Source organism: Drosophila persimilis, unplaced genomic scaffold (genome assembly GCF_003286085.1).
Source record: "Drosophila persimilis strain 14011-0111.01,24,50 unplaced genomic scaffold, DperRS2 tig00000002-arrow-pilon, whole genome shotgun sequence".
NCBI lineage: Eukaryota > Metazoa > Arthropoda > Insecta > Diptera > Drosophilidae > Drosophila > Drosophila persimilis.
In genome coordinates, this window is record NW_020825289.1 from 10158332 (window position 1) to 10175089 (window position 16758).

The window sequence follows — 16758 nt, forward strand, 5'->3', positions numbered from 1 at the left end:
ACTCCCCCATCAAAAATCAAATCGAATTATACATATATACATTAAGTACATATGTACTTGTACATATACTCTCGTATAAATAATGCATAGCGTGCTGATTCTGGTTTCAGTTTCGATTCTGCCTCCCGTTCCCGTCCCTTAACCGATTTCAATTTTTTTATTTTTACTGCCAGATCCCCGCCCATTCCTCCCTCGACCTTTTCCTTTTTGGCTTAATTTGCTGCAGTAAAATCATTTTTCATTCGGCTGAAACACTGAACGGATCCCAATTACCATATGAAAGAGTTGTGTGAGCATTCCCGATCAGGTCAATCAAATTACTTACAAATTACACATACGACCCGTTGAACAGTTCAAAAAGAAAACCGAAACAAATTGAACAAAAATTAATTGCGTTTGTATTGGACCTGACGCACACGCACGCAGTGAGTCCGCCCCGCCCCCATATCCCCCAAAAATATGATACGATAAAAAAATCCAAAGAAATACCGTAAATACCGAAAATACCAGCTACACTTCATACAATCTCATACCCGAATCCGTATGCTTGCCCCATTAGCCGACCGGCCACCAATTGTGTATCCACGTGTGTGTGTGTGTGTGTGTACGTGTATGTAGAACTAGCAGTAAATACGCCCCTCCGGGACTGTGGTAGCCGTAGTAGCTCTCTATGTTTCTATATGTTTCTCTATAGGGTCCTGCGTGACCTGTTGGCTGCTGCATGTTTGGTTTTTCCGACTTTAATTTGGTTTTCTGTTCTGTTCCTGTTTCTGTTTCCGTTTCTGGTACTGTTTCCGTTTCCGCTTCAGTTTGTTCGGGCTTGTGTTGTTTGCATGCCGCTTTTAATTAGCTGATTGCATTTTCTTGTTCTGTCAGGCCTTGCCAGCCCACTTTCCCACTTGCCCACTATCCTTTCCTCAAACTCATTTTGAAGCATGGAAAATTCTACCAATTGTTCCTAGTTTTGTCGCCGGTTTGACATGGAGCTCATTAAAAATGTCTGCTTGATTTAAAAACCAATACGTGTTGGCAGAGGAGAAGAAAGGAAAGAATCAATGGTATAATTGGCAAAAATAAAGAAAAATAATTAGAAATTTCATCAGATTAGAGAACCCTGAAAAGTATAAGAAAAGTATTTCCCACAGCGGAAATTTATTCTTCGTAAAGCATCCGCTTAGCGCTTGCCCCGCACTTTTTTGCTTAGTGTTTTCTTCTTTTTGGTTGAGAAACTTTTTTTGTTTCGGCTTCTTAAATCAATAAATCGCGTCAATTAATTTCGTTAGGTTTTGTTTTTAATAATTTAAATGTGCTTACGTACATCGCTTGGAAAAGATGTTCTGTTCCACAGCATGTTTATACTCGTATTACATAAATGTTAACTTTTTTGCTGTGGCCAACACCAACACGAACACGAACAGAACCAACAAAACACCACCACCATACACCTCTCTCGCACACACATACTGCGAGTATACATACATACATAAATGAAAACGAGCACACAGAGAGCAGTGAGAGCAATTTGCCATTTCAATTAAAAACCAATTAAATATGTAAATCATTTTGTGTTTAACCGAACCTCATCGAAAAATTTGCATACACCAAAAAAATCTATGCCATGCCCCAGTACGACGAGGAGACTGGCACGCCCGACTCCACCAAGGACTCCACGGAAATGCTGCGCGGGGTCACCTACCGGCCGCCGTCCTCGGCAACAGGTGGGGCCAGCAGCCCCAGCTTTCGGGCCCCGTCGCAGCCGCAGCAGCGCCAGAGGTCGGTCAACTGTCTGGGCGGTTGCTCGGAGCGTAAGGGATCATCTGTAAGTAGTATTCGATTCGAGAGCACTTTCCATTCCCACCTCTACTCGACGCGACCCGACCCGACCCGACTCGACTCAAATCTTGTTTCTGTGTGGGCCAAGTGGGTTACCGTTTATCGTTTACCGTTTACCGTTTACTGGTTGAGGTTTAGGTTAAGGTGGCTAAGGTAGGTCGTCTTGACTCGTCCTATCGCTTTTGCAGCATGAAGTTTTGTTCTACTAGCATGCCTCACAACAACTAAAACAACTACCGCTGATGGCCACTGGTCAACCAATCATCATCGATCATCTCAGCAACAACACTCACACAGGATCAACCAGAACTTTAATATACATTATCGAACATACAGAGAACTCCTCTCCACTATTGAGTAAACGATGGCTTCCTCTTTTAGTACTCCATCAATCTGGCCGACGAGGCCAAGGACAATCATGCACAGCAGATCGAGCGCGCGGAGATCGCCAACCTGGTGAGGAGTCGCATGGAGTCCTTGAACCTGCCCACCAACGACTACGATGACGTGAGCGAGAAGCGGAACCACTTGTCCTATGTGATAATCAACCCGAGCTGTGATCTCAAGCTGGAGGAGGGCGATCTCATGTGAGTCCAATCATCCCTGCAGCAGGACCACCATCACTTTTCTCTACCACATTTCACATTTCATTCCACAGCTACTTGGTGCGGCCGTCGCCGTTCTCGGCCCAAAAGACCTTCGAGCGCCACAATTCGCGTCGCAAGTCGAACATCTCGTTCTGCTCGAACATCAACCTGGGCGCCACTTGTGGGCCCCAGATGCAAAACATGTCCAACACCGCCGTCGGGGCTGGGTCGCGTCGCGGCTCCGGCATCGCCGGTTTGAACCCAATGCAAATGCAGAGCGTTCAGACTTTGGCCGGGTATGGATCATCCTCGCAGCGCTGTACCCCACCGATGCAGCAAATTAAATCGAATTCTCTTTCTCTACCCGACAGTCCGACGGTGGTTGGCAATCAGCGTGGACGGAGTAACTCATTGCGGGTTGGCTATTATTCCTTCTTCCACACCCACACCTATACCCACACGTACACCACCGCCCCACCCCCACACACCTCTTCCTCGCTCTCCCCCCCTCTCTTTTTCTCTATGTTTGTTGATTTAACTCACCTTCCTCTCGTTGGTTTGTTCGATTTCCGTTAAGATACACCAAGAGCTAACTCTACGGTCTCCAAGGTCTAAGCATATCTGCCTGTAAATCATCTTCAAGAGAGTTTCTTGCTTATTTTGTTTATCTATTTATGGCTTTGGGTTCATTCAAAGCAGTTAAACGCACAGTTGTATCTACAAATTTAACCCACACATTAGATACATAGATACATAATGTATTTTATATTGCTGTCAAAACAATGATTCAAGCTTAGACCTTGGGCTTTGCCTGCGGCCGCAGTGTAGACGCTGTCCTAGGGAATGTAAATTTGGGCTGGCCATGGGTCTTCAGCTCCAGTTCGCAGTCCATCACACACCTCGTTATCTTAGTTAAGTTTTTTTAACAAATTGGCTACAACAAAATACATAGAGGCTCGGTCCATTCGGGGCCAGCAATTGCACTCACACACTGAGCATCAAAATTCTCGTATCAAAGTTAAGCCGCAGAGCACTCTACCGATCAGCACGGCAGCCACATCAATAGCAGAGGCAGAGGCAGAAGCAGAAGCAGCACCGGCAACATCCAGAAGCACACCACTGCAACAGCAGCAACAACAATCCCTAGTCATAGTATCAACGCAGGGCTTGGCCCAGAATCACAGACCACAGAATACTATCAGAACCAGAGTCAAATGTAGATCAGTATGTCGGCAGGAGCGAGCAGAAATTCTAGATTTTTGTCGCTGTGTTTGCTTTTTTTTTTGAGTGACTGTAACTGCAACTGCAACTGCAACTTCAACTGCAAGAATAGCCAATTTGTATGTGTATTGTAATTGCGTTTTGTTGGTATCACAAGCACCTGCGCTGGGTTATCTCCCCTCACTAATCGCCAAACACTTGCGTGGATATTTCCTTGCTCCTCTGTCCTTGCAGATCGACAACGACATACTGCTGCGTCGATCCTCCTCTCTGAGGCAAGGCCTTCCCAGCGTGGGCGTCAGTCATGGCCGGCGAAAGTCCTCGCTGGAGGAGATCGGCATCAGCCATTTCACGACCCTGATGCAGGCCACGAATCACAGCAACCCCATCAAGATCTCGCTCAATGGCAGCATAGGCATGGAGGTAAGTTCTAATCGCGCACAGATCATATGAATCCTATTGACGACTAACGCCTGTGCTAGAATCAGATTTCTCTCCAGGTCACCCCGCCAGAGGAGCCCACACCCATGCTGGGCGTGCCCTGCATGATGGGTGGCGGTGGCGGCGGCGGCATAAACCCATCCGGGACTGGATCCTCAACTAGTGGCATGCTGGGGGCTGGCTCTTCGCTGGCGATCAACACGGCTGACCTGGGGCCAGGACCCAGCACCTCATCGGGGGCCGGTAGCTCCCTGCAGCCCCAGGACTCGCTTGGCCCCCAGTCTTCGCAGGTGTCGTCGCCGCAGCATCTGCAGGGAACGATTGTATGATACAACCTGATGTGGGGGCGCCGTCTCCGCTCCTCCATGTCAAAGAACAAATGGATATAGAACACGGCCGGCACACACAGACACACGCGTAGAGATAAGTTCTGAGAGTAAAAGTATTAGGAGAGACCAACCAACCCACCCCCAACGTCTGTGGTGTGCGTCCCAGTCCCTCTCCCTTTTTAGACGAGCCCTGCATAGGGAAGGGTTTAGCTACGGATATAGTGCGATAGATTTCCATAGCGTAGAAACGTCTATAAGGAACATGCATATAGTATAGGAATAATTACGAGTATATGCTTTACAAACAACAAACAACAAGCAACAAAAGTTGAGGCAAATTGTGTTTTGGGAACAAGATATGTAGTTAAACTATTGGATAGATTGGATGATGATTTGGCTAACTGTACATATATATCTGAGCCTAGTTCTAAGTACCCGATTCGTTTCTAGCATATCCGAGGAGCATAGCAAACTATCAAATTCTCAAGCCCCTGTATCTGTGTGTACCCTAGGTATATCCCACATACATATATGCAAGTCCTATTCGGATTTTGGTCGGCTTAACTTCCTCCCACATACATATAATATACCACATATAGATACTTGTCTGAAGGTGCTATCAATGTCATGTACTATACACATACACACGAAAAACATCCCAAGTTTTGTAAAACTCTTTGAATTGTTTTACACAATTGTAAAAACAAAGGCAAATGAAAGAAAAACAAACTAAACAGGAAACGGTTTTCATAACATAGTTTGGAACGGGCTTTGGTATACTCTAATGCTTTACGAAACCAACCAAAAAACTTATATATACATATAGAAGCAAGGAATTTGTATATATACACTGTATATTAGAACCAACCAACATTCAAGGAAGCATTAAAAGAGCAAAACTAAAACAACTATTAAAACTTAAGAATACCATACGGAATACGGAATACGGAAAACGCAAAACAACAGAAGCTAGGATCTAGAGCTTAGAGTTATTCTATAGTTAAGAGTAGTATCCACCTAAATACCTTACATACATACCATACCATACCTATAACGCCGACACATCGAGAGTGTCGGCCACTGTACCAAATACCATGAGCTATACACACACACCCCAGTAGCATAGTGTTAGGAAACGCAACCCCAACTCAATTGAATTTCGAAGAAACGTCCCAATTATATAGCCTCTATAGGTAGTAGCTAGAGAAAACACACATCCCCTCACACACTTGAAAATGTTAGTTAAAGCACAAAAAGCAGTTTTTTAAGGAAATTTTACTCAACATTGCCGATGACGGTGAGGGTGAGGAAGATGAAATGCATTCCAGTGTCTCAAAAGAAAGCCTAGTTAAGCATATGCCTGTCACACCAGATACTTATTTACATAGATCTGTACAAACCAGCATTCATATACCCACTGTATGTACTTAGGTGAGAATGTATCTGTGTAAGAACTAGCACTTAGATCGAACCGATGTCTCAATGTACAAAAGATAGATAACTAATCCGCATCTGGCACCTGGCATTGGCATCATTAGAGTTTTAGTGTGGACTAGAATATAAACTTGCTGTAATATTTATCGATGCTCTTTAAGGCATGCCGAACAGAACTCACAATAAACTCAAAATATATAGTTGGAAATATTGTATTGCGAACGAAGTCATTTCATGTTCTGAGCTGTATAATAAACCGAACATAGTAGGTTGTATTCCTGTATATCCTGTATATCTAGCAGTGAAACTTGGATATCAGACTACTTAGTTGTGTTTAATCTCTAGACCCACGCCGGGTGCTTACTTTTATTTTATTAAGTTTTGAGTAGCTTTACATAAAATGGCACACAGGCATTCCTAGTTAGTACATTTAATTTAGTTAGCGTTTCTTAACTCATTGTTTCTTTGTGTTTTTGGTTCTGTATACGTATCGAAAAATAATGTCAATTTAGTTGAATATTGACTTAGTAGCCGGGATAGGGCGATGGCTGCAGACTGCAGCCGGTGGAGGCGCTGGTGCACTTGCAGCTCTTGCCCGAAGGAGCCTTGCGGTTCACCAGACAGAGCCGGGCGTCTGTGCAGCCGCCGTTGTTGATCTGGCAGGGGCTCTGGTACTGCGGACAGTTCTGCTCCACGACCGTCATGCCGTACATCTTGTGGCTGCCAAAGAACGGGGTCTGTATTGGCTTCTGGCGGGTACCCAGGGCATCCACGCTCTCCAGTTTTTTGCTGGAAAATAGCTTGGTTAATTCTTTTCCATTTGAATGTTAAGAGGTTCTCACGTAGTCCAGTCGGTCCAGTAAAACTGATCATGGGTGAAGGTGAGGCCAAACGGATAGGACAGCTCGTTGGAGATGGTGCGGGTCTCGCGGTTCTGGGGATGGATGCACTCCACTTTCTTGCTTCCCGCATCGGCGTAGCACAGCTCGCCCGTGTTCTCCAGCACTACCAGAGAGTTCGGCAGGGTGACAGCATCGTGGCCCAGCAGCAGCTCCCGCCCAGTGCCGTCCAAGTCCGAGAACTCAATCTTGGGCGAGGAGCGGTCCCAGTCCGACCAGAAGAGTTTCCTGTGAACCAAAAGGAAGGTCAGAAATGTTGATCTTCGGGTGTCTGTCGTCATTGCTTACTCTCTGTAGGGATCCACGGCAATGCCGCGGGGATTCACCAGCTGCTTGTTGATAACCACCGCACGCAGCGTGGGATCGTCCAGGCTGGCCACCTCAATGGTGTCCTTTACGGAGTCAGTCCAGTATAGGCGACGAGAAATGACATCTATGGCAATGCCCTCAGGAGACTCGATATCTGAGCGATCAGGAAAAAATAAGCGCAGCTCTCATGGACCTAGTTAAAGCCATCTTACCCGTGGTAATGAAGGGACGGGCGTCGGTGCCATCGTACTTGGCACTCACAATCTTCTTGGCCGAGATGTCGCCCCAGTAGACGCGACCCTCCACGCAGTCCTTGTCCAGGCCGATTGCCATCGAGGCCACCGATATGGGCAGGACATTTCGTCCGTTGAGAGGTACTCGGACAATGACCACTCCCTGGCTGACGATGAGGAAGTCCGAGTCATGCTGCTGGCGCTCGAAGCAGGTGGAGCCGTTTCCATAGAAACCTGGAATTTAGGCAAGGCAATTGGGGTTGTTTAAGTACGTAGCTCTGGAAAGTCATGATCCCAGTAGTCTCTACCAATTCTCTCCATTCATTCTCCATTCGTAACTCAGAGTTCCGACATTTTTCTTGGCTAAATCCAAAATTTGTACAGTTTAATTTTCAATTCAAAAAAGACTCCTCCGACACCCTTTACTTAATCTGCCAGGATGCGTCTTCTGCAGACTCTGCTCACGAGGATGTCGCGCTTGGGAGGCAGCGTCGCCTGGCGATCCTCGACTCAGAATCAGGCCGCCGGCTCCAGAGTGAAGCACCGACCGACTACGAGCAATACTTTGGCAGATCGTCGCTTCGCACAGAACCTGAGCGGAGATCTGAAGAAGCCAGGCTCGTCCTCTCTAGCGTCGATGCGCGAGTTCTTCATGCATCCCCATACTTGGGACCGCAACAACGGCTACTTCAACGTGGTGCTGGCCCTGTCCATATTCGGGTTCTGCTTCTTCAACTCGTGCTCCCCCAGCGAGGAGAAGGTCGCCGCAGCTAACGAAGTGGCCCCGCCCAAGAAGTGATGTCTCGGGAGTGGAGGCGGAATGTGCATCGAAGCACTCACCTTGATTGCACGCGCAGACCAGGCCGGAGTTGGTCGAGTGGCACTTGGCGTTCATGTCGCAGAGCGTGGGGTTGTTGAGGCAGTTCTGCTCCTCGATGCACACGTAGCCGTCGCCGTGGTAGCCGGCGATGCACTGGCACTCATAATTCGCAGGATCCCTGGAATCGCAAAATACAAATAAAATATACGAATGACCCCCAGCTCTGCTGCTGTCCGAACTTACTCGGTTGGCTCGCAGGTGGCATGGATGCCGCAGGTGTTCCTCACGTTGCAGGGCGTGGGTTTGCTCAGGCACCCCGCCAGTGCGTCCCCCTGATAGCCCTCGAGGCAGTCGCAGTACTGGACGCTCTGCACCGAGTCCCATTTGCAGATGGCGTTGGAGCCACAGAAGACGGCCCCGCAACGGCCGGCCGGCACACACCTGTCGCTCACATCCCGCTCGTAGTCCTCCTGGCACTGGCAAACGCCCGAGTCACAGAAGGCGTTCTCCCCGCAGTGCTCCGCGGACTCGCACTCCGGCGCCAGCTGGCAGCGGTATCCATCGCCCTCGTAGCGGCGCTCGCACACGCACTCGGACTTGCCCTGTTGGTCGTTGTAGTTGCACGTGGCATGGGCGTCGCAGATTTCGGGTTTCTGGAAGCAGGCGGAGTATACTAGACTGCTTGATCGGGAATCGACTAGAACTTACAATAGCGCAGGAGTCGTCGATGGGCTCACAGGCGTAGCCGTCGCCGCTGAAGCCGGCGTTGCAGGTGCAGATGTGGCGCAGCTCGTGCTCGTACCAGACACAAGTGGCATTGATATGGCAGTTGGCGTCCACATCGCAAGGAACTATAAAGGGAGTCATTAGTTGCCATAGGGATAATTATACAGTCACAGTCCGGAGTAAAACATCTTCTTATGTCCTTAAGATTGAAAGCCAACCATAAGCATATCCTAACTGTGAAGGATATCACTCACCCAAGTCTCCATTCTTCTCCAAATCGGCATCCAGAGTATAGCGACAAATCTGACCATCTTCGGAGATTAGGTAGCCCTCCGGGCAGCGGCAGTTGCCAAGAAAATCGCACGACGGGTCCACCTCCAGCTCCAGCAGGATGGGAACGCAGCGTCCGTGCTCCCAGGCCTCGTCATGGCCGCACAGATTGGAGCACTGGTACCCATCGCCGGAGAAGCCTTCGCGACAGGCGCAACGCCCCTCGTAGCAGTCGGCATCGGGTGAGCAGCGCTGGAAGAAGGGTGAGAGAGGTAATCATTGGACAGTAAGCGGTGGGGCTCCTCTCACTCACATAGCACTCATCAGAATGTGTGGGCCCTTGTTCCTCCTCACTGGGATAGGGGTAGGGATAGGGGTTGGGATCGGGATTGGGATCGGGATTGGCATTGGCATTAGCATCAGACTCGGAATCGGCTTCGGAGCTAGGTTCGTCGACAACCTGGTTCGCTGGGGTGGAGTACTCGATGTTGTCGGCGGTGCTGTCACTGCTGTTGGACAGGCACCTGTAGCCGTTACCCTGATATCCCTCGGAGCAGAAGCAGGTGAATCCGCCCTCGTTGTTCTCGCACAGAGCGTTCTCGTCGCACACATGGGTACCCAGGGCGCACTCGTCCACATCCACACAAACCTCGAGGCCGCGCTCGTCCAGCTGGGCCGCGTAGCCGTGGCGACAGTCGCAGCGGTAGGTATCCTCATAGGGCACGCACACGGAGTTCTCCACGCACTGGCCAGTTCCGTCCGTGCAGGCATTGGACTCCGCGTCCACCCCAATTTTGCTCATGGCGCTTATGCGCAGCGCCTGGTCACGCTCCACAAAGTCCAGGGCGATCTTGGATACCTTCTGCATGACGCTGGTGTCGGAGGGGTCCGCCTCGTCGTCGCGCAGGCAGCTCTGGTACAGGATGCGTTGGTCCACCTGGAGGCTGATGACGCGCTGGTCGTCCACCAGCTCAAGCTGGTGCGTCTGCACCGATTGCAGCTCTCCGGGCCGTACGAAGCGGTACTCATCGATGTAGTCGGGCAGGTGGAGAGTGGCGCCCGACGGGATGGTCGGCACCTCGCCGTAGATTTCGATTTTTACGGCCAGCTGGTCCCAGTAGTTGAGGCCCTGGAAGGTCTGGTTTACGTGCAACGTTTCTCCCGACTCGAACTGGATGCGCGAGATGTGCTCGTAGTCGCCGCCCGTTAGCTGGTAGCCATTGGAGGCTCCATTCACCGACTTGGCGAAAAGCCAGGGCACGGTCGTGAGCAGCGGCAGGATCAGGCGGATCTGAGCTCCCTGCTCCACGCTCAGCGGATTGATTGTCGTGTAGGACCTGGCATCGGTGGTGACAACGTATGATTGCAGCTTGGCCTGCTCGTCGACTGGCCGGCCATTTAACTCGCCTGAGAGCGTGCCCGTCACCCGGATGGGCAGGTCGTTGGCCAGACAAGCCTTTCCGTTTCCGTAGAAGCCCGGCTCACAGGCGCAGCAGTATCCCTCGGCCTTGTCGTGGCATTGAGCCTTGTCGTGGCACTGATGTCCAAGAGCGTGGCAGCTCTGGGCCAAAGCAGGCGACTCTGTGCGCGTCTCGGCGTTGTCGGGGGCCCGCACGCTCTGCTGTGCTGCCACCGGAGCCACCTCGAACAGCCAGACTCCGGACACTCCCAGGTTGGTGCTCTCGCTAAGGAAACGGGCCTAAAACAGTTAACAGAATACAATTAGAGAGCGATCTCCCCCGAACAGGTACTCTCTTGAACTTACATTCTCCGATCCGGATCCGTTGAGGCTGTAGTAACGTCCGTCCTCAGCTACGAATCCAGCCTGAGCGCGGATATCGGGCAGTCCATTGCCCAACGACTCGCCCTGGAGCCAGTTGAGGCCGCCCTCCGGGTAGATGAACTGCACGAAGGTCTGCTGCTCATTGGCTATCAGGGCCACCTGGAAGGTGTTCACTTTGTCCGTCTTGGAGTCGAAGTAGCCTACGTTCTGCCAAGTGGCCACAACCACCTGTTCCGCCTCGAACGCGGCCTGTTCGCTGAAGGCGTAGCGCACCAGCTGCGAGGCTCTGTCCAGGGTGGCAGGGTCTTTGGTCTGGAATAGGGAGACGGAGGTCTCATCCCCGCTGTTTGATGTGTCCACGTTCGAGTAGAAGGCGGCTATCGAGGGGTACTCGAGTGGGAAAGGCTGGTTCAAGTACTCGGGGAATTCCACGTTGAACGTCAGGATTCCATTGGTATTGATCTGTGTAAAGGAAACGGAGGCAAAGGAAATTAGGAAGTGCGCATCAGGGATCACAATCGGTTCAAGTGGCAGTACTTGGCTTCCATATGGCACTTCAAAGAGCCCTCTCCGCCGCCTCCCCTGCCATCCCATTCCATCCCATCCCATCCCATCCCATCCCATCACCGTGAAGTGCTAACGGGCCACTTAACTCCGAACGGGAATTGTTCTCATGGCGGAAAGCAAACACCAACAAACCATTAACAAGGCGGCAAATGATCATTTGAAGGGATGCGATAAGTGATCTGAGACGATCGCCCTCTAACTAATTGAGTCCCTCCCCAGAAGCATCCACATCCGCACTCCTCTGGCTGGAATTAGTTCGATCTAGTTTTGCCTACTTCAGTTGCAACTTCATCAGCATCAGCATCAACATTACCATTACCCAACCCCATCCCCAACACCACTCCGCCACTCTTCATTCTCCATCCTCTCGAGCATATCCAGCGATGCATTGTTCTAAATAAACAACAATTTTGTTTCTAGCAGAATGGATTTGGAACACAGGTGTTCGAAATGTGGCTCTAAAGCGCTGACAGGCCCCATGCATAAATCAGATTGCACTGTTGCTCCTCCAGATAGCCGGCACCACGGGTGCACTTCATCTCTGCGGGCCGTTGGCAATGTGTTGCAATGTGCCTGGACTGGCAAATGGTTGCCAAAGCAAGGAATCTGCTGGGGCGCTAGGAATTTCGGCATCTTGGCAGGTGATTTGTAGCTGTACAGATTCCAAGATCTTCAAGGGGATGCCACAATTGGAGCTCTCCATGTTTGTTGTTTCTACGCAATTTGGTAAATGTTAAGAGTCTGTGGCAGGCTTTTGCTTGTGATCACATTTGTTTTCCAGTGAAAGACAGTCCAAAATTCCTTAATCGTCTAACAGAACAGCTTAAGAGCCGCTACCAATGTTTCACAGCGAGAACATACCAGGAGAAAAATGAGTAATCCCTAAAAAATAATCTGACAACCGAAAGAATTAACAAAATAGAAATATGCGGAGCTTAGTCTCTTTTGATATTCGAAAATTGCAATGTGCTGGCAAACAAATTCTTATCATGAATATAATATGTACGATTACTATATGTGTATACCTATGTCTGAACTTTCGAAAGTATCTAACCTCTCCGGTTATTCACACGATAATTGACGATTGGAATGGGGAATATGACGAATCTATTTATATGATTTTGGATTGGCTCCGGCAATAATTAAAGTCGAACGCTTTGGAGCTGCTGTCTGACACTTCTTCGCGACTACTCCGGCAGGAATTCCAATGAAATTTATGTATTCCTTTGGCCATAATAAAAGGCGGCGTTCCGATTCTGTGCCGCGTGCTATTTTTCCACGTCAGACACATAAATTCAGTTAATTAACTAACAAATACAAAGCACAGCAACAACAAAAGAGAAAAGACAAATACGGTTCAAAAATAGGCGACACTCTCGCACTCTCGACGCGGAGAACTCATAATTCTCGATGCCAAATGCTGAATACCACTCAGAACCGAAATGCTCAGGAACTTTGGCAGATGGCCAAGGCGGCACAGCGACATCAATGGGATGGGGGTCCGGTTCGCCTAGGCTTTCGGTATGGACCACCCTCAAGAGCGTGTAAATTGTACATGTGCGATACCTCGACTCGTATCGAAAGACATAGATGTAAATTTTGACGCTCGTGGGTGCTGTGTGGTGTGTGGAAATCGATGTCCGTCCTCCTGTCATGTTTTGCCGAAAATTAATGTCGTCTATAAATACTCGCAACACAACAAAGCATGCTCTATCAACCGAAATAGAATGACTGCCTGCCCGCCTTACTGACTATAAGCAAGAAACTATTGAACTGTTGAATATTTGCATAATGATTGACCGCTCATCGATTATCAGCGATCGAGGCGGATGGGGGATCGGGGATGGACGTGGATGTCTTATCGGAAACTGCAAAAAAAATTCATTCAGCGCAGTGCACAATCTTCGAGATACTTTGTAACCTGAATTCTGGAATCTAAAATGGGGCACCGGAAACACACTACTCACATAGAGCTGCTCGTACTGCTCGCCATAGAAGCTGATGGGCTGCTCCAGTTGCAGGAGGGTGCGTTCGCTGTCGCCCTTGGGCAGGAACTGGATGCTGCCCGAGGAGCCGTCGTCGACGAACTCGTACAGCTCATTGGAGCGCAGGCTGTCCAGATAGTGTTCGTACTGAGCGCTGACCAGGATGGAGCTGCAGCACACCACCAGCAGCAGCCAGGAACACAGTTTGTTGCTTAAGTACATCATTGTTTCGGGATTTATGTGTTTATGGATTAAGTGCTATACTGGATTTTTACTCGAGAGGATTTCACAATTTTGCCAACGGCATTTTCACACGGACACGCAGCACACACAAAACCGAGACGGGACCGAATTCTTAACACTTTTGCTTTCGCCCCAAGTTTGATCCAAAAATATAGAGGATTTATAAATAAAGTGCCACTGGCCGCACCGCACTATCTGCGTAGACTATTTTCTATATTCACGTCTATGCCTATGTCTATGGCTATGAGTGCCTATAGTTTGTCAGATTTTTTGGAACTGGTCGCTCCAAGTGGCGACTGTCTCCTGCGCCTCCTTCTGCTTCTTGCCTTGTGGCTTTCGATTGCTCTTCACGCGGGCGAGACCGAACGAACCGCACGCTTTGACAACAGAATTTCGATTGACTCTCGCCGCTGCTGCCCTGTGGATTCTTCGGGTCGGGTCGGTGCTCGTCTAACCGTTACATGCGGCACAGCGCTCGCTGTGTGCGTGCGAGTGTGTGTCCGTTCCGTTCCCGTTTCCCTGTGTGTGGATGCCACATAGCGCGAGTGCTGCAGGCAGTGTTGCCTCCAGGCAGGCTGCTCCAATTGCCTTGGGACAGAATGCTTCGGTTTAATTCTTGCCCTTCGAATAGAATCCACAAACTCCAGAAGATACAGAGAGCGCGACATGCCGATGAATGATTTTATTTTATGTACTATATATGCTCGTAGAAACAAAAGCACGGAATCACATTTTTATTTTTTGCGATTTTAGAGATTTTTTAAATACTAATTTTTTAAGGTTTTCTTAGCTTTCAGCAGAAACAACCTACAACAAATATGTAGGTGTATTATAAAAATTCCCTGTTTTCCATCCACAGAAATCTCATGAACGGCACCCCACTCTCAGCATGGAATCGGAATGTTGCGAGTACTCATTTATGGAATACTTTGGCAGCCCATCGGGGAAATATTCAAATATTATAAGAATTAATCGTCATACCATTTCACGAACATCTACTAAATCCCCTCCCAGAATGAAACTTAGAATCAAAAGAAAATATAGAGAAATACTTTTTACCCATAGACAGAGGACCAAAGGTTTTTCTAGGCTGGGCTGGGTTTCCGACCAAACACGGATGCGCCCAGTTAGTTACGGCGTTCCAATTCCTACGAAATGAACTTCAGGCGGCACGTGCCGCTTGATTGCTCTTGCCCCTAAATTTCCCATCTCGTCCGAACTCCCTAATGCGACCGCATGCCACCGTGAAGCGCCGCCATATCGAAATGGAGCCTCTGCCTGGCACACAGACATAGAATCCACACCCATTCCCCATTCCAACCCATCCTCCATTCCGGAGTTCTGTTGTGCGAGTCAAAAATAAACAAATGGGGACTTCTGAGGCAGCGGCAGCGACGCAACGTCTGCGCCTTGACTGATGACGATCGTGTGTTGCCGAGGAACTGGATATGGAGCTGGAGCTGGAGCTGGAGGTGGAGTGCAGGGAGCGGCAGTTTGACTATTTATGATGTATTTATCGGTTAATTAGTTGCAGCTGAAAACAGACGGAATGGACGTGGGATGTACGGGGGATGGGATGGCGGGCATGAGGCAATGCAATGCTTCCGCATGCATTTGTGAGGCATCGTCATCATCGTTGCCGTGGGCATGTCCAACAAGAAAGTGCGTGTTTCGGCAGTCTACCATATTTTTGCTATATTTGGAAGCGTTGAACATTGTGCCCCGCTTGATCGGTGATGGATGCCTTCGCCTTTTCATCATTTATCTTCGAGTGCTGCCGCATGGGCATGGAAGGGAAATGCGTTCCAGGAACTGGAGCGGAACGACGACGCTGCCACTGCACCCGTGATGCAGTCTGCAGACAGCAAACTCATGATCACATGATGCCGCACTTTGGCTGGAATAATTAAACAAGTAAATTAAGCCACAAATTAAAAACCATCAAATTTTACGCCAAATTACACTTCCACTCTGAGAACTCTGGACTGAAAACCGAACTATAAAAGCCCCCGCCCCACTCATCGCCACCCAAAGCGAATCGGAACATGAGACTCCAACGGGTGGCCGTGGACGCACTTTGGCTACTCCTCTGCTGCGGCTGGGCGATGGCCAACCCCGCCCCTGAACTGGACGAGGATTGCGAACTGAATTCCATCGATACAATGGTGAGCCCAACTTACATCTTCTGTGCGAAATCTAAACGTTCCAACGGTTTCGAATGTCTGGACACAATTTAAACCAAAAGCTAGGGTAAGGGGCTATATGTATACACATATTGTTAGAGACCAATGGAGACCTACGGGTTGGTAGGACATACATCCTATTCTGACGAGACAGAATAGAAAGGGGGAGAACATTTTACAGAAGCTAATTATTATAGGTCTTCATCTATCTTCAAGGGTATATAAGTTCTAAGGTCGAAGTTGCCTTTCTCATTGATTTTATCATTGCAGCACGACTTTTGCTGCGATCTGCACGACGAAAGCCCCCATTTCAGCCACTGCCAGATGGAGTGGCACGAGAAGATCCACTACAGGACGGATCAGGAGGAGCAGACGTACATGTTTGTGAGTACGGCCTGCCGCATCTGACCAAAGCCCATGATCAGCTCTTTATCCAGTGCACCGCCGAATGCACTTTCAATAGCACCGATTTCGTGGGCAGCAATCGCCAGTCGCTGGATCTCGCAGCGGTTCGTGAACATTTGGAGAGCGAACTGGCCAACGATGAGGATGAGGCACTGCTCTATCAGACATACAGCCAGTGCGAAAAACACGGTGGGTTGCCAATAGTTTCATCTAGTCAGATTTGCTGATCCATCTTCTTTTCAGCCCTCTCGTTGCTGCCCCACAAGAGCGTTAAGTTGCTGGCCAAGCGCATGGCTAGTTTCGGATGCCATCCGTTTGCCGGTCTTGTCATAGAGTGTGTGGCCAACGAGATGATCCTCAACTGCCCGGCCAAGCGCTTCCATCAGACGCCGCAGTGCGTGGAGACCCGCAACCAGCTGCGCCAATGCAAGCAGTCCCTGAAGTAAATATCCTAAAGTGATCCGGAGTGAAATAAAAAGATGAACATGGG

General features: G+C 49.3%; 4 protein-coding genes across 5 annotated transcripts in view; 3 read left to right on the forward strand and 1 right to left on the reverse strand.

Moving 5' to 3' along the window:
• LOC6591129 (potassium channel subfamily T member 1) overlaps positions 1-6053 on the forward strand; it is a 56565-nt gene extending 50512 nt beyond the window's left edge. For both annotated transcript variants that reach the window (XM_026986906.1, XM_026986908.1), the window contains 5 exons: positions 1628-1819; positions 2215-2420; positions 2492-2837; positions 3876-4064; positions 4124-6053. In XM_026986906.1, coding sequence (XP_026842707.1) covers positions 1628-1819; positions 2215-2420; positions 2492-2837; positions 3876-4064; positions 4124-4411 — 1221 coding nt within the window. In that variant the 3' untranslated portion in view covers positions 4412-6053. The remainder of the gene's footprint in view (positions 1-1627; positions 1820-2214; positions 2421-2491; positions 2838-3875; positions 4065-4123) is intronic.
• Positions 6054-6173: 120 nt separating this feature from the next.
• Positions 6174-14065, reverse strand: LOC6591130 (nidogen-1). Its single transcript, XM_026985978.1, has 11 exons — positions 13420-14065; positions 10868-11347; positions 9416-10801; positions 9087-9354; positions 8815-8957; positions 8350-8759; positions 8127-8284; positions 7266-7520; positions 7033-7207; positions 6688-6972; positions 6174-6634 (listed from the first exon to the last, which is right to left on the reverse strand). The coding sequence occupies exons 1-11, from the start codon at positions 13660-13662 to the stop codon at positions 6370-6372; spliced, it is 4068 nt and encodes a 1355-aa protein (XP_026841779.1). The 5' UTR covers positions 13663-14065; the 3' UTR covers positions 6174-6369.
• On the forward strand, positions 7657-8195 carry LOC113565129. The gene has a single exon (XM_026985979.1). The coding sequence runs from the start codon at positions 7726-7728 to the stop codon at positions 8083-8085; it is 360 nt and encodes a 119-aa protein (XP_026841780.1). The 5' UTR covers positions 7657-7725; the 3' UTR covers positions 8086-8195.
• A 1704-nt stretch (positions 14066-15769) lies between the features above and the next one.
• Positions 15770-16729, forward strand: LOC6591131. The gene is made up of 4 exons (XM_002016455.2): positions 15770-15845; positions 16134-16247; positions 16301-16457; positions 16512-16729. The coding sequence occupies exons 1-4, from the start codon at positions 15786-15788 to the stop codon at positions 16712-16714; spliced, it is 534 nt and encodes a 177-aa protein (XP_002016491.2). The 5' UTR covers positions 15770-15785; the 3' UTR covers positions 16715-16729.
• The last annotated feature ends 29 nt before the right edge of the window (positions 16730-16758 follow it).